Consider the following 20,641-nt stretch of genomic DNA (forward strand, 5'->3'; position numbering starts at 1 on the left):
GTAGTCCTGCAGTGAGACCAGCTCTAGCTTCACAGGAATGTTAGCCCTTGCCTAGAGGAGCTCATCCTAACATCCCCACAAATGTTAACGGAAATATTGGTGGTTCAGAAGGATCATGTGGGATGGGAGCACAACTAATTGGGGTAGGGACTTTTGAAGAAGTCCTAAATTTAGGTAGGGTAGATGGACTCTTGAAGGCTCAGTACTGGAACACAGAACAATCTGTCTAACATCCCAAGAAGCAGACCAACAATCATCTTCTTGTCTAGCCTGTGTCCGCCTCACCTCTTCCTAATGCCTACTCTCATCATCCTAGGGCACCTATTTGTGTGGACAAACTTATTCACTCTGACAACTGATGGGGCTGTGCTCCAATTCTGCACTCAAACAGTACCAGTTGGTGTGCACAGACAAGTCCATGGTATGACAGGGAAGACTCATGGCTAATGTAGAACACCATTCAGGTGGGACTCCAAAAGGCAGGATCTAACTGTACAAGCTGCTTGAAGGTGGGATGGGGGTGGAGGGATTATCAAGGCATGAAGTGAGGGCATAAATCTAGTCCACCATCAAATCTATCACTTTTTTAAAATTTATCCTGTCCTTTATTGTTCCTTAGCTAGGTTATCAACTATAAAGGGAATTAATCTTTGTAAGGTCAAACAGGCAGAACTACCCATTTTAGCCACCTAAAAAGAAAAGAAAGAAAAAAAAAGCAGACCTCATCTGGGGCCTAACTGGTTCAGCTAATTTTGCAAAAGAATTCCTCTGTAAGCACTTTAGACTTTGGTAACTATCAAAAATTCTGAAGTGCCCGTTAGACCACATTCTTATTAACTATTGTGCTATTGACTTCTTAGCTTGTTACTTAAAATTTCTCCAACAACTTCCCAAATTCCTTGGGCATGAAAGCCAGACCACCCTGACTCCTCTGACAGAAATCACTCCCCGGGAAATAGCATCCCAAGGGTAGTAATGGGATAAAGCTATGGCTTAGTCATCATCTTCTCAGACGGCCAAATGCCATCACTCCTGTTCCTATTGGCTCTCCTATTAAAGCCCTTTTCACTGAAGGATTTAACAGTCTCCAGCTGCTGTCTATCAATCCCAATCTCACTCTTCTGCCTACAAGGTACAGTCCTTAAAGATCATTCACTTCTTCCTGTAATTATTTACCATTGCAAGGACAACTTATTTTGCGTTGGTAAGCCAGCTTTTTCTAAAGTTGCCATTAAGAGGCAAGAAATACTTGATTTTGTCATTCTTCTACTTTCCCTGACAAGCTCCTTAAGTATCCAATAAGCTGAACCCTACAGCTACAACCTTATAATAAACACCCCTAGGAAGCTATGCTTTTAAAGGTTTTTAAAAATATTTTTATTATCCTTAACATTTACTGTAATTATCCAGTACTAACACTTCTCTCTTTAGTTTGCTTTTTCTAATATATTATGTGCTTAGAAACCAGATGATCAGACTTGTTAAAATTGTGTATAAAATAAAAGTAGAGAGACTAAGAGTTAGGCCCTGAAGAGTTCTCTAAAGCAAAGCTTCTTAAACTGTGGGTCTTGACCCCATATAGGATCACATAACTGAATGTGCGGGTGGACAATAAATTTGGCAACAGTTAAAGGTTATATCCAGGGTTGCATAAAAATTCTCAGGCGAAAAGGGGTCAGGGTAATGACTGGGGAAAAGTTTAAGAAGCCCTGCTCTGAAAAGCAAAGGACATGAGTTTTCGTGCAGAGACATTGTGACATCTCTTTTTGGCTCCTTGGAGGCCATTTTCGCTTACTTTACTCAGTTATGTTATAGTTAAGTCACAGAATTACTTAAAAGGGAATGAAAATCATCTAGTACAATTTCCTCAGTTTTACAGTTAGGAAATGGAACCCCAGATATGGGTCAAGTGACTGAACCAATGGCTCAAAAAAGGATGTAAGCAGTACAACAAAATTCAAATCCAGGTCCTGACTCAAAATACAGCACTCTCTCCACTCTATCACATTGCCTTAAATGTGGTAACTCTTTTTAGAAATAAGATAAGAATTAGTTACAAATTTGAAAGTTTCTTCCAAGTATCAGGAAAAAAAGGCAATTTAAGATATGAATTTTAAAATTTTGTATTCTGAGCTCCTAGTTTTCAAAGTGCTATATTATTGAAGTTTTATTTATTTTATTAAGACCATTACAGGTATACCCTGACATGAACAAAAGAATACTCAGATAATCTTTGGGTACCCTTAAACTATAATTTAAATTAGAGTTAAATAAAAATAATAATTTAGGGAAAATCTAAAACATAAATTATATTGCACATAAACTCTTTTTGGTATTGCTATGAATGTATTCTGTATCAAATTGTAAAATTGGATATAAATTTTAATTAGATTAAGATACCAATAAGTTTTCCATTTAAAAAAAGCTAGATTGATATCTTTTTGGGGGGGATTTAATGCCATAATAATTTCTTTATTTAGTAAATAAATTCTTCTATTTTCTTTATTTCTTTCCTTGTCCATTGAATCTTCCCTTGTAACAAAGAAGTATAGTTAACCAAAAACAATCATAGGAAATTTGTCTTGACAACTCACAAGATATTTCACATCTGTATTTCTTCACTTCTCTATAGACAATAGAGAAGTATGCTTTCAACATCAGTTTTGTTTGAACATTAGGATATTTTAGTTAGGAAAACAGATTTTTAAAAAATTTACAAATCCCTATGTGCTAGAAGCCTTTCATGGCCTACATGGTAATATCATGAGAGCTATTCATTTGTTATTCCTGATCTAGGGGATAACATGACTAGCCCACTGCCTTTCCTGCTTTCTTTGCTGATACCACAATCTATTTACATTACCATCATGTATTTCTCCAATGGCCCTGGGCAAACCTCAATTCTTTAGAAACCAAAGATATAGTACCATCTGAAAAATGTTGTTAAAAAGGCAGTCCTTCTAACATTTCTCATATAGATGGGAGTATCAATCCATAATATTATTGCAACAATTACCTCCTAGTCAGCAACTTAACTTAATTAGAAATTTCAAATGACACTGCTTTGATTTCTAGCAGAGAAATAGGGGACTAAATTTATTTTATTTTATTTTTAATTTATAGAATAAAATGAGCATTTCCATAACATAGGAGAATAAAAAAGATGATTTTGTACATGAAAAAAAGATAGTTCTCCCTTGTTTCAGGTGGAAGCGTCCTCTGTTCCACACTAATTCAAATCCAGGCACTGTTCATGGTCCATCTGCAGTTACTTAGACAAAGCATTTGAAGGGTTGCAAAGTCCTTTACATACATTACTTTATTCAATTCTCACAAATCAAGCAATAAGTATTTATTAAACACCTACCCCATGCTAGACACCATTACGGGCACTGGGAATACAAAGACAAAAATAAAATCTTTGTCCTCAAGAAGCTTATAGAGGAAAACCACATGTACATATTAAATAAAAAATCATCAAACAAAAAAAAATACAAGGTAATTTTGGGGAGGAGGGAACTGAAAGCTGGGGGATCAGGAGAGGATTCATGAAGAAAGTGGTGCCTTATCTGGGTCTTTAAGGATGTAAGGAAAAATCACAGATATTATTACTCTCCAAAAAGACGATGGAAAAAATATCAATAACTACTGATCCTTATTTCTACTTTCTCTTCTCTATGCTATTTTTATGAGAATTATATATCATATTATTATATTGTATGGTGAGGGTATACAGGGGTAGGCTTTTAAAAAATTATATTCTATAAAATATCTCATTTATAGTCACACTATTCATTAGAAAGTTTCAGAGTATAAATCTCACCCAGGTATTTGATATATTCCCTTCTTTCAGAGACCTTTTTTTTTTTTTTTAGAACACACCTGTGAATTCCTCAATTTAGGGAACTCTCTGTGAGGAACTCCCTCTATCAATGAAGACTGGCATTTGCTGTCTAACTTAGAATATTTAAAGTTGCCTGGAGGGTCAAAAAGTTATGTGACTCGACTGACCAGAATCACACTATTAGTTTACATCCGAAATGAAACTTGAACTTGATTCTTTTTAAATCAGTTCTATCTACTACACCATGCTGATTCTCACAACTCTTTCAAAGATTCAATCCCTCAACATAATCAAAACTGAATTGTTTCTAGTATGAATATCCTCTGAATATACTTGGTGTGGTCTAACCATTTTTCCCAGTTTTTTTTTCCCATAATTTGACCATCCTCCTCTATCAAATTTTACTTATGTGTTCATATTCTAAACTGATACTTTACTGGCATTTCTCTCGGCTTGGCAAGATCAGATATTTGTTAGATGACGCAGATTAAGGACACTTTTATCCTCTTCACTATCAGGTGATTTACATTATGTTAAACTTCCTTCCAAAATGAAGCTCCATGTTGATATTCGTTCTATATATTTTCTACTTTTTTTCATCAATAGCTTACTTAAGTAAGTTAGATACGTCTTACCTCTTCTAAAGAAATTGAAGAAGTCAATGTTGATTATTATTTTTAGGTACAGAGTATCATGGAGTATGATTTTATACCTACTAAAACTTAAGAGTTTGATTTTAAACTAAAAAGGACAAATACTACGAATACTATCTCCATTGTTCTCAAATCTATATAGATCATGCTGGAAAAAACACAATTCTTAAGAACTCCAAAAGAACATGCTATTCCTGCCTTCCAAAGTAAGCTTTACAAATAAACAGCTTCATTCTCCTAACATGTCACTGAGGATATTCAAGTACTTAGAATTTAGAGGAAGACAGGGTCCACGAGGTGGGTGCCAGGAACACAAGCTGCACAGAAAAAGCCAAATTGGGGAGTTGAGAACAAGATCTAGCTCCAAAGTTATCAATAGTGTCCCTACAAAAAAATTTACTCCTTGAAACCCATTTCTTTTTCATTCTTAGGAGAGGTTGAGTCACAAACCACAAGAATTAGAAGGTGGGATTACCTTGCACTAACTTCCATGAAAGTTAAGAGTTACAGTTGTTGACCATTAAGACATCCACTTGAAAGGTGAAATTGACAGTGGAAAAACCACTGGATTTAAACCCTATCTCTGCTACTTATTACCTGTGTGGCCTTGAGCAAGTCACAACTACTTTTTTGGGGGGGGGGCAATGAGGGTTAAGTGACTTGCCCAGGGTCACACAGCTAGTAAGTGTTAAGTGTCTGAGGCCGGATTTGAACTCAGGTACTCCTGAATCCAGGGCTGGTGCTCTATTCACTGCGCCACCTAGCCACCCGCCACAACTACTCTTGGCTTTAGTTTTTTCATTCACAAAGACTACAGGACTTCTAATGTCATGACTACATCTAACAGGCAGCTTTGTTATGATAACTAACATTTAAGATAAAGAACTTCCCAAATGACTTCTCCCCTTCTGACAGAAAGTTATTTTACATGGGAAACACTGTTCCATGGAGATAATGAAACCTACCCTGGCTAAGGAGGAAGAGAGGACGATCCCTAAAAGCAGAGAGCAAAAATATCTTATTTTAATTTAAACTTACCTAAGGAGTTTAATAAATAAACACACACACACACACACACACACATTATCTTCTTCACCAGTCAAAATGACATCATCGCGCTATATACATAAACATCTGTCTCTAGTTCTATTCTAGTCCAGGCCTCACTCAGGTCTGTCCAGTAGCAGGCAGGGAATCGTTATGAAATGAGATATTTATTAATCATTTAATAAGAAGTTCATTCAACAATAAAACGATGATTCTATTAGAATATATCAGGAAAATGCAGGGGCTCCCCTTTGCTTCCACATCTATCATAGCAAAGAGCCAGACCAAAGTGGGGTGAACAAAGTGGTAGGAATTGTCAAGTCTTGGGCCCTTGACTTCTCACAGGCTGACAAGGAGCCATACCAGCCAGTCAAGCCCTCGTACCCCAACAGTCAAATCATGAGGATTGTATCCCTGTTATTCAAAAGAGAAACCAGCTCAGCCTCCATAAAACAAAATGTCATTCCTACCACAACCTCAATGAGTAGGATAGGAGTGAGTATCCATTGATTTCTTATAACACATTGTAGTTTGGATGCACAATGGATAAAACAGTTTCTTGTTCCTCTTAGTATTAAGTAATTGAGTGAACATCCATCACTGTTAATAATAAAAACTGATCATGGTTGTACTATAACAATTGTCTGAGAACATTTACCTTACAAAAAGAGCTATTTCTGACCTACTTGATGGAAGAAGTCTGTAACTGGCTCCTCTACTCCAATTTAATTCTGACAAAAACTTTATTATGCTCTCAGGAAAATAATACTCTGGTAAATTGTTAATATAGCATAGAAAATCCTTTTTCACCCACTAAACCCTTCTGGTTATTCAGTTCTGAGTAAAGTCCATTAAAAAAAGAAACATAGAACAGTTGAAAAGTTGTGATTGATTAATCAACCAATCAACATCTTGAAGGTTAATTAAATTCACTTAAAAGCAGCAGTTTTACTGAATTAAATGCAACAAACATGTATTAGGCACCTACTATGCGTAAGGTACTATATATTAGGCAGGGAATCAGAAATGTCCCTGTGTAGGTAGAATGGGAAAATTCTATGAGGTAATGGTGATGGAGAAAACTCCAAGCAAGAACAGTCTGTATGAAAGCACAGGGAAGGAAGTTGGAATACTGAATTCAGGGAATAGTTGGTAGGAGACTTTAATGAAAATGAAGAATTAAGTTTTAAGTCAATGTCAATAACATGAATAAGTCTGAAAAGGTATAAAGTTATATTGGATAAAGCTTCACATGCTATGCCTGCAAAGTTAAGTAGTGTGTATTGTATCCTAGAAGCAATCGAGAGGCAAGAGACTAGAAGCAGGGAGACCCACTGGAAATATTCTAGATTTGAAGTCAGGAGTGACCTTTGTTCAAATCCTATTTGCATTTCCTAATTGTCTGAGCAAGGACAAATCACTTAACTTCTCAGAGCCTCAATTTTTTCTTCTGTAAAACTGGAATGGTAATGCCTATAGGACTAAACTCAAAAAGGTGCTGTGAGATCCTATGTAACAACATATACAACATACTTTGCAAACCTTAAACCCCGCAGAAATGTTATTTACTATTATTGTTGCACTAGACCAAATGAGAGGAGTTGTGGGACTGAATTTGAGTAGAATCTATTGGCCCAATTTTGTCACTTGCTTGAACAATGTGCAGAAGTTTCAAAGTAAGGAGAGAAGGCAGAGAGTAAAGAAGACCTTGCATTAAGTCTGGACGTAAATGGCAGGAGGAGAAGCCAGTAAAGCACGGTTAAACTGGTTAACTACAGGGTCAAGATTAGGATCCTAGGTTTAGATCTAGAATAGACCTTAGAGACCAGGGAGTCAAACCCTCTTGTTTTACAGAAGAGGTAAGTGAAGCAGAGAGGACATCTGTTAAGTATCTGAAGCAAGATTTGAGCTCAGGTCTTTCTGTCTGGCTCCAAATCAAGTGCCCTGAGGAAAGTTTGGCCAAGGCAGGAATGATGGCCTGAGTGAACAAGGAAAGATGGAAGCTCATGATCAGAATGAAGAATAAATGTAGAAAGAATAAGGCAGAGTGGGAATTGAAAAAATAAGAAATTATTATCGGATAAAATTTCAAGGTTCAAGGTCATGAAGGTGATGATAGTGTGGTATAAAATTGTGCTCACAGTTCTAGGTAATGAATGGTTAAAGAACTGAATGCCCAGTGGGTCTGAGATACAGCTGACATATTAGATGACATAATATAGCTATTGGCAGATTAGAATGATTAGCTAAGTCCAATAAGAATACATTTAATATAAATAAAGGTGAAGTTCTACATGTGGGATTTTAAAAATGTGATTAAAAAATCAATTCCAAAAAAAGAAGACAGGATAGTGTAGATGGGCAACAGTTCTTGTGAAAAAGATCTTATATATTTTATTGGACTTCTAGCTAAAAATGAAGCAACAGCGTGACTTGACAGCCAATAAATAAAATGCAATACTAGGCTGAGTGAGAGTTACAGTGTCAGAATAAGAAAAGCGATACCCTGGCTATTCTCTGCCCTAGTCGACAACATTTAGAGTAATGTGTATAAGTTATAGGTACCACCATTTTAAGGACACGAAAAAGCTAATGCACAACCAGAGGACAATGCCAAGGATGGTTTAGGGAGTAGAGGTCATGACACACTGAAATCAACTGAAGGAAGCTGAAAAGGAAACACGAGAGCCATCTTAAAGTATCTGAAGAGCTATTGAGTGTGGTAAGAGGAATTAGACTTATTCTGCTTGGCCTCAGAGGGAAAAACTAGGAGTGATTGTTAACTTGAAGAGGTTGCCTTCAGCTGGCTTATAAGAACTTTCTGAGAATGAGAGATATGGCAAAAGTGAAGTGGGCTGCCTCCATCCCATTAATTTTTTTTTAATTTTTTTTTTTTTGCAGGGCAATGGGGGTTAAGTGACTTGCCCAGGGTCACACAGCCAGTAAGTGTCAAGTGTCTGAGGCCGGATTTGAACTCAGGAACTCCTGAATCTAGGGCCGGCACTTTATCCACTGCGCCACCTAGCCGCCCCCCTCCATCCCATTAATTTAAGAGAAGGGTAGATGACTATGGGAGATGTAGAAATTGTTTTAGTCAGGATAGTCTCTGAGGTCCCTTCTAGATCTGAAATTCTTTGATTCTGTCTCATGAAAGCCTTCAACTTTCCCATACCTGACCTAACATTTGGCAATTTGAGAGAGATGTATGTGTCTATATGGATACACACGTATATGTATATACACACATACATATGTGTGTCGTGTGTATGTTTTCATGCTCAAATAAGAACTACCATGACACCCCAAAACTACAGTGTTGTCCTATTGCCATAATAATCAAGTGATGATTTCTCAAAACTTTTAATGCTGTTACTTCCGCTTTGAGAAAAAGTAATGAAATTAGGAGCTTCTCAGTTCCTTTTGTTCCCTGTGTTGTTAATTAACCTGTCTCTGCTGGCCCTAATGAAAGGTTGGTACTTTCAGAATCTTCCCCCAACCCACAAATTAAAGATGGGAAAATGTTTATTTATAGTAACAATGACATTTTATCTTCAGAGCCTGAAACAAAGATCTTCCTCAAACCTCCAAAATTCCCACAGGTGGCTAGGATGGCACTGCAAAAATACTATAAATCACTGGGGAGTAAATTTGTGAAGAACTGACTAAAGGTCAGGTGATCAAACTTATTACTTCCTATGACAATTTAATTTCTTTAAATATATTTGATATTGAACTTTATTTTAAGCCTCTTTTCTCTCCTTACTCCAACCTTGCTTTATAAACATGTCATCTGCTCCATCTCCAAAAGTCTTTATCTTAGTGATGCCAAGTTAACATTGCCCCTGCTACACTTATTTTTTAAATTAATCATTTGTACAATCCTTAAAAGGTTGGTAAAACTCTCCAAACAGATTTTTTTTTTTTTTTTAGGCAATGGGGGTTAAGTGACTTGCCCAGAGTCACACACAGCTAGTAAGTGTCAAGTGTCTGAGGCCAAATTTGAACTCAGGTACTCCTGAATCCAGGGCCGGTGCTTTAACCACTGCGCCATCTAGCTGCCCCTTCTCCAAACAGATTTTGCCTTTTTCCGGTAATGCTTGGTTTCATTTTGCTACCTTGGTCAATGCTTGGTTTCACTTTCTTAGGAGTGTAAGCAGCACTGGATTAAGTCAAAGGCTTGCAGAATAAAACACATTAAAATTTTGACTCTGGATCCAGAGCTTTTCCATCAGACTGAAAACAGTACTGACTATGGAAAATATAGTGCTTTACCACCAAATGCAAGTCCTTCAATCTATTCATAATTCTGTAAGTACTTTAAGCCCTTAGTTAAATCCTTTCAAGTTTCTTGAGGGACCTGGGTGGTGTTTGTCTCTAAAAGGTAGGGGAGGACAGAAGTAACAAGGCCAGCCAGTCTCAGGAAAATCCTTTAAAGATGGATATAAATAAAGCAGTTGGAGACATAAATGAGAAAAGGCACCACAAATGTGTCATTTTGTTACCAATATTAGGTTTGTATGAGACTATTGTATTAGTTTTTCATCGGTGTCTAAATCTTCCTGTTAAATGTATGCCCTCTTCTGTAGTACTAATTCCAGGTCTTAAATACTTTTAATTTAGAGGGTCCATTTTAAAAATAGAATACAACTTTGAAAGCAGACACTTCACCATTTCTGACAAAAAACTAAAAAAAGAGTGGTCCTCAAGGCCTAAAAAGAATTGTTGCATGATTGAATAAACCTGTGCCTGGAAATTTGAAGTAATTTCTATACAAGAGTAAAACTACTCATGTCTCTCTCAAAAAGTTTAAAGGAAGCAATTACTTTCTAGCATATCAACTCACTCAAATCAATACATTTTTGGACGTGACCAATGTGGGGGGGGGGCAATTAAGTGGTGAGGTGGATAGAGCACTGGGTCTCTAGAATCAGGAAGACCTGAGTGAAAATATAGCCTCAAACACTTATTAGCAGTGTCACTTTGGACAAGTCACTTAACCCTGTTTGCCTCAGTTTCTTCATCTGCAAAAAGGGCTGGAGAAGAAAATGCCAAACCACTCCAGTATTTTTGCCAGAAAAACTCCAAATGGGATCCCCAAGAGTCAGACACAACTGAAAAATGACTGAACAACAACAACAAAGTGTGGGAATAGTTTTATTTTGACTACCCATATTTGTTGCAAGAGTTTTGTTTTTCTGTTTTCCTCTTTTTTTTTTCCTGTTTAAAGTAGGCTGGTGGGAGAGAAAATAAACATTTGGAAAAGAAAGCTAGGCCTGGGGCCCCAGCAGATCAACTTTTTAGAGTCTTCTTTTTTAAAGCCCTGAGGCTGAGACTGCACTTTCCATTCCTTCTGCTCCAGTTCCTAGACTTCAGATTCTCCTCTCCTTTCCCTTTCACATCACCAAATCACACTACCTCGCCCCCCAATCCAGCTCCAATTCCCCACACCCACTTCCAGGTACGATAATTAGACAGGTGAGTAACTCAGGTGGGGGAGCAAAAAACCCAAACAAACAAAAAAGGCGACTATCCTGTTTTACAGGTGCCGGTGGACGCAGCGACCACAGGCTCGTGGGGGAGACTTGCAACAAGGGAACATGCAAGTCCGCCGAGGTCGGGGGAGGGGGGAGATCCGGTCTCCCGCTGTATTATTTGGAAGGGAAGGCCTCAGGTAAGCCGGGCCGCGCTCTGAGTTGCAAGCTTGGAGAGTGAGGGGGAACGAGCCCAGGCCGGGCTGCAGAGGATGCTACCGACCCCGGGACCGAGACTTTCTCGGGTCTACCTGGCTGGGGGAGGTGGGGGATGGGGGGGGGGAGAAGGGGTACAACGCCGCCCCCCAGACCCTACATGCGCGCGCGCACACGCGCGCAACATCAGCAGAGAAAACAAAATACGCCATCCGGCTCGCTCACCCAGGCCGTGCAGCCTCTCAAAGAGCGACGTGCTCTGCAGCCGCCGGGTCTCGAACCCGGGGACCTGCCCCTCCCCCCCCACACCCCTTCCGCCGGCACTCACCAAAGTCCAGGAACTGCTTAATGGAGAGAGGCGACGGAGAAAAGCGGGAGTAGCGCTCTATCTGCTTGGGGACCGGCTGCTTAAGCAGCCACCGGTAAAGCCGCATCTTCCTCGGACCCCGGACCGAGCCCGCAGTGGGGCGCAGCTGGGAGCTGGGGGGGAGGGGGGGCGGAGGGAGAAAGAGGAAGCTCCGCGACGGGAGACCCGACTACGGCGCCGGGGCCGGGGCGGAGCAGGACATAAGCGGGATGAGCAGGGGAGGAGGACGGCGGCGGCGGGACCGACCGGTGCAGCGCTCTCGGGCCGCGCCGAGCCCTCCGCGGGCTAGAGGACAGCAGCCCCCGAGCAGCCGCCGTTCCAGCAGCGGCTCCTCGCGCTCTCTGCGCGCGCGCCCTGGCTCCCTTCCCCGCCTCCCCGGGATCCGGGGAACGTTCGCTGAGCGCGCGCCGCTCCCGCCTCAGCCCCGCCGCGGCTGCAACTGCAGCAGCAGCAGCAGCAGCAGCAGCAACGGCTACCCCCGGAGCATCTCGCACGCTCGCTCTCCCCCCACCTCTCCCCGGCTGCTGCCAACCCACCGGGCGGGAGGGCTGTCCGTCTGCTTCCCACTCCCCGCCCTGCGAGGCGGAGTTCGGCCACAGGCTGCCCCTTCGCCCGCACGTACACACCCGTACACACCCGGGGAGAGAGAAAGAGAGTCAGAACCACCGCCCAGATCTGGTTCCTCATTGGCCCCGGGCTTTGGCCTCGTTTTCATTTCCCCCACGATTTGACCGATCCCGAGGCGCGTGCTTCCCCAAGTCAGACCCTGGAGGGTTTGGAGCCAAAGATGGGAGAGAGGCGCCCATGCCGGCGGGATCACCCCGCAGTCCCACTCTGGGATGTGTGACCTTCCAGCCTCTTTCTGGGGATGGGAGGAAAGAGAGATCACTGGGTCTCCCGGGATCCTCTTTGATCGCTGCACTGGGGACCCCTAGCTCTACCCCGCAGACACTGGTGGTCACGTAGGTATAGGTCTCGCCTCGTTTTGTGTCTGCCTCACCAACAGGGCTTCAGTGCATGGACATCGCGGTCAGGGACTGTCCTGGTATGGGTTGACACTCAAGGCTATACTCTAAAAAAACCCGAGGCTCTTCATTCTTTGCTTTGTAATTGACATTCTTGGTAGTGCACAATCTAGCTTCGATTTACTACCCGCTGTGTAACCGGACTCACGAGGTCTGTTTTAACTGTAAAACGATGGCGTTGGACTAGACCCTTGGTCTACATTTCTAATTTTTCTTATATTACTCCCCTCTTCACGTGGTCCACCTGTACGCCAAATTGAACTACTCTTCCTATAGTTCCCCTACACCATCAGCCCCTTCCCATTTGTTCTCTGTACTTGTCCCCGAAATGACACCACCCCCCTTACCCTAACCTCCTCCCGGTCAGTTGAAATCCCTTCTTTTGAAGTCCTATTCATATGCTAAGTCCTCCGTTTAGCCTTCCCCAGATACCCTTACCCCTTTCAACTATTGCCTATCATTTTGAAATTTTAAAATATTAAATATCTATATTATAAATTTATCATGATAACAAGAAAAATGCCTTCCTTTTCTATATCACCTTACAAATTTCCTTCTGGCTTCTGTCTAATGTTTCATTGACCTTTTTACATCATTATCACAGCCTATCAACTCCACCCTCCCATCACCAAATAGAAACATTTCCTTGTAACACATAAATAAAGTCAAGCAAAACATATCAATAACGCCTTGGCTATGTCTGAAAATGTATGTTTCATTCTTCACCTCTAATCCTAGTTTCATCTGCATGCTTTATCATCAGTCTTCTGGGATCATAATTTATCCTTGAATTGATGACCAGCATTCATAAGTCTTTATAAGTTTTCTTTTTTTGTGGTCATTGTGTAAATTGTTCTCCTAGTTCTACCATTTCCCAAATGCCATAGTATTTTGACTGTACCTAAATCTCTCCCACTACTTATATTTTACTCCCCCTTGTATTCAAATTTACTTTTATATTTTAAGCTTCTTAAAAAAAAATCAAACTAGGGCCTGTGTCATATGTTCTTGTATCCCATTTACATAGTGCTCAGCACTTACCATGATAGGTCCCTAAAAATATTTTGAATTATATTGAAAAACTATTCCCTGGGCAGCTAGATGGCCCAGTGGATAGAGCACCGGCCCTGGATTCAGGAGTACCTGAGTTCAAATCAGGCCTCAGACACTTGACACTAGCTGTGTGACCCTGGGCAAGTCACTTAACCCTCATTGCCCTGCAAAAAAAAAAAAAAAAAAGGAAAAACTGTTCCCTTTGCATTTCAGCTCAACAGGTGTTTGTTGAATGACTCCTGTGTGTGAATCACCACTGATGATACAAGGACAAAAATCAAATGGCCTTTATCTTCAAGGAGCTCCCGCTACGGAGATATAACAGACAAGAGATGTAATGTAATTACAACCTAATTTTAGGAAAGAAAGAGGAATAATGGTTTGGTGGGAGAAGTCTGAAATAATCTAGATGTGGGTTTACATGCCCTTTTTTGTTGTTGTGATCTAGACTGGAAGACTACTGCTGAAAATTAATTTCTCTACTTCCAGATAATTCTGAAAGAAGCAATTTTAGATGCCTGAGCAGATACATCCTACCTAGGTCTTCTCTAAGAAATGGGAGCTGAATGTTGGTAGAGGGTCACCAGGGCCATCCTGTTGTCTGCTGCAGATATGAAGGTGAGAAAAGTAAGATTTTGAAACATCATGTTTACACAGTACTTTAAATTTACAAAAAGCTGTCCTTACTACAACCCAGCTGGTAAGTAGTATTATCCTAGTATTGCAAATGAGCAAACTAGGGCCCTGATGAAATAAATGCCTTGGCCATGGTTGCATAGCTAGTTAGTTGACAGAGACAGGATTCTTTGGGGTTTTTCTCTCCCTCTTTGGAAAGAAAGCTTTTTTTCTTAACTTTTTTAGGAGTAACACTACCTCTTCTGAACATGTTGCTAGTTTTCACCCCTTCGTTTTCCTTTTGAAGGTTATCCTATCATGCAAGATTTGGGGATTTAGCTATATGAATTATTAAGAATAATAAACTCCTATTAGTTTCCTGGGCAAGGAATTAGGAGTTTGAATTATAAACCTGAATGGCATCAAGGAGTTGGTTGGTCTTACCCTCAGTCTTTTTAGTCTTTCAGGGTGATGGTAGAAAGAACACACCAGATTGGAAGTTAGAAGACCAGGGTTGGAATCCTGACTTTAATTGGATACCTCTGTAACCAGTGGCCAGTTTACTTAGCAAAGGTTAAGAGAGTTGAACCTCACAATTCCAAAGGACCCTTGATGAAAAAAGCTGTCTACCTCCTAAGAGAGCTGATGAACTCAGTACAAATTGAAACATACTGTTTACACTTTCTTTAATTTTATTGCTTTTTCCCCCAACATGGCTAATATGAAAATGTGTTTTGTTTTACTTCACATATATAATTGTTATTATGTTGCTTGCATTTTCAATGGGTGGAGGAGGGACAGGAGAGAAGAAGAGCATTTGGAACTCAAAATTTTAAACAATGAATGTTAAAGAAGAAAAAAATAAGTAAACTACAAGAGCAGAATTAGCATGAGATATTAGTAGTCATACCATTAGGAGCTTTTGCTTAATTGTTTCAGGGAATGTACTTTGTAGAGAGATTTCTCCGAGTGTTGGGATGTGTCTGCCATATAAAAATAAACTGTATTAATTATTTTTTTTTTTAGAAAAGAGCGAGCTGAGCCTCAGATTGCTCATCTGTAAAATGTTGACATTAAGATGGGGAGAAAGTGTTACATTAAATTAAGATCATGCATTTAAACATACATCTCGTTTACCTTCACAGATAAACCGCTCAAGGTATTTATATATCTCCATTGGGCACATTAGAATATTTGACATTTATACATGACTCGATAATTTCACAAAGGCTTTTCCTCACAGCTGCCCTTAGGAAGTTGGTTTATGCAAATTTTATCCTCACTTTATAGATGAATCTGTGTATCCTCAGAATAGTTAAGTGACTTGCCCATGGTCCCATAACTAGTTAGGCCCAGAATCAAGATAGAAACCAGATGTTCTAACTCCAAGTCCAATTCTTTTACCACTACCACAGTGGCTTAAAAAAACTAAGACATTAGTTTACTTTAAGGTTACTCTCTAGTAGTAGATTTATTATAGACTTTTACTATGAAAATGGTATCAGCTTTGAATCTTGTTTGTTCTGAATTTTTAAAAATTATTACTCAGAAACTTATCTTGTTATCTTCAGTTAATATACCTTTCATTCCCACAGCAAACTCGGTATTGAATGGTGGAACATTTTCAGTAGAATTTGGCATCTACTAAGTTGCTTCCTAAGAAGAAATGCAGTATGATCTAAGCAGATTACTGAAACATTGAAGAAATTACTTATTAGATCTATGGATAGGGGAAGAGTTCATGACCAAACAAGAGATAGAGTTTCACAGGAGGCAAAATAGATAATTTTGATTACATAAAATTATAATATTTTTTGCACAAACAAAACCAATGCAGCTAAAATGAGAAGAAAAGCAGTAAATGAGGTTGGAAGGGGGTGGAACTTTGCAACAAGTTTCTGTGGTAAAATATAGAGGGAAGCACGTCAAACTTGCAAAGAAAAACGAGCCATTCCCTAATTGATAAATGGTCAAAAGACATGAATAGACAGTTTTCAGAGGAAGAAATCTAAACTATCAATAATCATATGAAAAAAATTTCCTAAATCACAAATAGAGATACCACCTCATACCCATCAGATTGGCTAAAATGACAAAAAGGGAAAATGACAAATGTTGGAGGGCTGTGGGAAGACTGATACACTAATGCACTGTTGGTGGAACTGAATTAGTCCAAACATTCTGGAGAGAAATTTGGAACTATGCCCAAAGGGCTATAAAACTGAATTCTCTTTGACCCAACAATACTGTTACTGGGTCTATACCCCCAAAGAAAGAAAAAAGAACCCATATGTACAAAAATTATTTTACCAGCTCTTTTTATGGTAGTTAAGAATTAGAAATGGGGGCAGCTAGGTGGTGCAGTGGATAGAGCACCGGCCCCGGATTCAGGAGGACCTGAGTTCAAATCTGGTCTCAAACACTTACTTACTAGCTGTGTGACCCTGGGCAAGTCACTTAACCCCAATTGCCTCACTTAAAAAAAAAAGAATTAGAAATGAAGGGTATGACCATCATTTGGGAAATGTCTAAACAAACTATGGTATGTAAATGTGATAGAATACTATTAAGCTGTAGAAAAGATGGAATTTCAGAATTTAATTTTTTTTAAATTCAGTATGATCCTGAGAACTTGGCATTCCTCAAATCAACAAGTCTGAAAAAGTGTTACTTGGGTTTTCATCAGATTGTCTTGTCATTTTAGAATTATTTTAGAACCACCCAACTGGCTAGTTCCAGTTGGGCAATGCTGCTTTCCTTCCTTCCTTCCTTCCTTCCTTCCTTCCTTCCTTCCTTCCTTCCTTCCCTCCCCTCTTTCCTCCTCCTCCTATCTCTCCTCTCCTTCTGTCCACATGGAGAATCATACCTTGACTTTTGGGTGCCCTGCCCCAAGGAATATACATTTTGATTGCTGAAACCTTGAAAAACATATTGGGTTTATGGCTAGATTTTTTTCCTTTCTCTTTCCTACTTATTTATTCTATCATTTTTTTAAAAACTGGGACAACTAACTCTTTTGCCCCATGTAGTTTCATTTATGATTTCTTGAAATACAGCACTGGGAAACCGGGCTTTGATAAAGCTCCTTAGGATTCAAATGGAGCTACTTGACCATGCCTTACCAACAATAGGTTTCAGCCCAAGCCTCACTTAGTCATTGTTTGATGGCTCTGAGAAAATAGCCATTGTTTCTGTTCTGGCCAGAAATCCTGGGAGTCTTCCCCTCCCAATTTGATTTTTTTCCCCTTTTTTTTTCTTTTTTCTTTTCTTTGCAGATTAGGCTATCTTTTGCTTCATTTCTTACCTAGACTTACCTAAATTAAATTACTAGATGGATGTTGCCTCAGACAAACTGGGAAAGACCTTAGCTTAAAAAAACCAAGGTCAGGGGCAGCTGGGTAGCACAGTGGATAAAGCACTGGTCCTGGATTCAGGAGGACCTGAGTTCAAATTCAGCCTCAGACTCTTGACACTCACTAGCTGTGTGACCCTGGACAAGTCACTTAACTCTCATTGCCCCGCCCCCCCCCAAAAAAGCCAAGGTCTACCATTACATCTGGGGGTCATTTCTAGTTGTCCTGATCTATGTCTTGCCACTGGACTCAGATGACCCTGGGGAAGAGAGTGAGGCTGATGACTTTGTACAACTTTGCCTCATTTAAATCCAACTCACTTGCAAGTCAAGACATCACTCTCCTGATGTCATTGGTCCTCTTCTGGAATGAAGGACAAAAAACAATAAATTTTCAAACCAGCAGCTGTTTCAAAAGACACTATCAATTACTCTACTGAAAGACCTTCAAGTGGTTGCCGTCCTCTATCCATCACCCCCAAACCCCAAAACCTATTTCCAAGTTTTCTTCTATTCTTTTTAGACTAAGGTAGTATAACTGGCTGTCTTGTTTCTGTTACTTTACTGTCAGCACCCTCTTTCCCCTTTCAGTCATCTGAAGGCTTCAAGGAAATGAGAAATTAGTACCTTCTGGGAAAAAAGATCAAGAATTCCTACTTTACTTTGACCTATTTTATCTTGCATCATCATTTGGCTTTGTGTGTGTGTGTGTGTGTGTGTGTTTTGAGACAGAGAGAGTGCTGAATTAACTGGCGATACCTTGGGATGGAACTGTATGTCTATCCCAGACAAAATGATTGGGATCAAGCTTTGGAATATGTCATATTATTCATTTTTAAGGCAACTGTCAAAATCCAAATATAAAAATATGTCAATTAGGCCAACTCACAGAGGCCATCCTGTTTCATGGTGTTTCAGGAAACTTTGAATGGAATAATTTTTCAAAGTATTGTTCATTTTTGAAATAATTTGTTCCTTTCATCACTTTTCCAGGTTTCGAATATGTAGACAGTAGATGATATGTGCCAAAAGGACAAGAATAGGCTTATTTTCTAAACACTGGTGTAGTCTACATAAATTGCCCTGCACAGACAAGTACTATTTTTTAAAATGTTAAACCCTTTTTTATTGTACACCTTTTCCAGAAAAGATGATTAGTGAGCTGCCCTGGGGCTCCACTGTCTTGATTGGTGATACAAATTCCCCACTACATCAAAGCAGGCTCTAGCCATGGTTTCTTTTAATGCCAGGCCATCTTCCTTCCACTGTCCTGCTATACCCTGCCCATACCCACCACCAAGTGCTTTCCAGTTGTGAAACCATCATCTAACTGTAGCCCTTTCTTGACAAGGGGGTTAATGGGAAATGTAGTTTTTCTCAGCTGGAAGGAAGGATTGAAGGGTCATAGGAAGTGAAAGCCAAATAGGATGGGAGAAGCACAGGAACTTTTGAGACCAGGAGATGACAAGGGACTGGGGAGCATGTGCACACCTATCACCACTAGCTACTGCTAATTGTAAAAGAAGGGCAATTACCCAGAAGTAAATATACTCATGAGTTGAAGCCTTTCCTGGCTCACTAACCCTATTAAAGAGTAACCTTCCTAATCGAGGGAATGCCCATCAGTAGGAGAATGGCTAAACAAGTTGTGGTATATGAATGTAATCGAATACTATTTTGCTGTAATAAACGATGAGCAGGAGGAGTTCAGAGAAACCTCGAAGGACTTACATGAACTGATGCCGACTGAGAGAAGCAGAATCAGGAGAACATTGTACACAGTAACAGCAACATTGTGTGATGAACAATGGAGATAGACTTGGCTCTTTTCAGCAGTGCAACAATCCAAAACAGTTTCAAAGAACTCGTGATAGAAAATGTTCTCAACATCCAGAAAAAAGAACTGTGAATTATGAATTCAGATTGAATCATACTGTTTCTACTTTTGGACTGTTTTTTTTCCTTCTTGTTTGAGGTTTTTCCTTTGTACACTGATTCTTCTTTCACAAGATGACTAATGTAGAAATATGTTTGATGTGATTGTACATATACAACCTATATCAGACTGCTTTCCATCTTGGGGAGGAGGGAGGGAAGGGGGGGTGGAGAAAAGAAAAATTTGGAACTAAAAATCTAATGTAAACAAATGTTTAAAATTATCCTTATATGTAATATGTAACTGGAAAATAATAATTTTTTTTTAAAAAAAGAGTGCCCTTCCTAGATAGAATTTGCTACTTCACTGGGACCTAGTGAGTTTATCACCTTCTCCCTTCTTTTTCTGCTTTACTGATCGTGGCTTACCCTTAAATTTTATTTATTTTCCTTCTGTGCTTTCTAATAGATTTTGTCTACAGATAACAGTGAGCTGATTTTTATTGATTCTGATTGAGTGTTTGCTACTAATGAGACTACAGCCTGGAGAAGACAATGGGAGGGAGACCTCTGGATAAATAGCCTGGCGCTTAACTGAAGTCCTCTATTAAAGCCTTCTTTTACTTTCTGGAGACCCAAAGAAGGACTTCCAAATAAATACTCCCATTGCTATTCTAAAGAGTGTGTTAATCTTCTCCCCTCTGACTCCACTCACCATCCCTGTAGCTTTCTAAACCATAATGCCCCTGCCAGAGTTGCCACTTCCTTATTTGTGTAGTCCCTCCCAGTTCGAATATAAGCTCTTCAACAAGTACAGGAACTGCCTTTGCTTTTCTGTGTTTCCCCAGGGCTTAGCACTGTGCTTGGCATGTAAGTGCTTAATAAAATGCTTTTTCATTCATTTGCTGTGTTCCCTTTTTTTCTCACCAAAACACGAGAGGATTTTCAGTTTGTTCAGGATCTAAGATTTATTTAGGTTAAAAATCTAGAAATAAAGGTTATAGTGGAAAGACAAAGGGATTAGGAACCTGGAGGACTGGATTTTGGTCACAATTCCATCTTTGGCTGAGTGTGTGTGTGTGTGTGTGTGTGTGTGTGTGTGAGAGAGAGAGAGAGAGAGAGA

The 20,641-nt window shown here is 39.8% G+C and overlaps 1 protein-coding gene and 1 long non-coding RNA gene across 6 annotated transcripts in view; one reads left to right on the top strand and one right to left on the bottom strand.

Moving 5' to 3' along the window:
* The window catches only part of PDK3 (pyruvate dehydrogenase kinase 3), a 134,798-nt gene extending 121,872 nt beyond the window's left edge, over nucleotides 1-12,926 (bottom strand). Inside the window, exon 1 of one of the 5 annotated variants that reach the window (XM_043992822.1) lies at nucleotides 12,235-12,926. In XM_043992822.1, the coding sequence (XP_043848757.1) occupies nucleotides 12,235-12,313 (79 nt within the window). In that variant the 5' untranslated portion in view covers nucleotides 12,314-12,926. Of the gene's footprint in view, nucleotides 1-11,456; nucleotides 11,477-11,559; nucleotides 12,107-12,134 lie in introns of those variants that run through there. The other 4 variants (XM_043992824.1, XM_043992823.1, XM_043992821.1 and 1 more) reach the window with 4 other exon arrangements.
* LOC122746817 lies at nucleotides 10,879-20,327 on the top strand. Its single transcript, XR_006355580.1, has 5 exons — nucleotides 10,879-11,002; nucleotides 11,087-11,215; nucleotides 13,890-14,015; nucleotides 14,166-14,294; nucleotides 19,988-20,327. It is a non-coding gene; the product is annotated as an uncharacterized LOC122746817 (long non-coding RNA).
* Nucleotides 20,328-20,641: the final 314 nt, after the last annotated feature.

This window comes from Dromiciops gliroides, chromosome 3 (genome assembly GCF_019393635.1).
Source record: "Dromiciops gliroides isolate mDroGli1 chromosome 3, mDroGli1.pri, whole genome shotgun sequence".
NCBI classification, from domain to species: domain Eukaryota; kingdom Metazoa; phylum Chordata; class Mammalia; order Microbiotheria; family Microbiotheriidae; genus Dromiciops; species Dromiciops gliroides.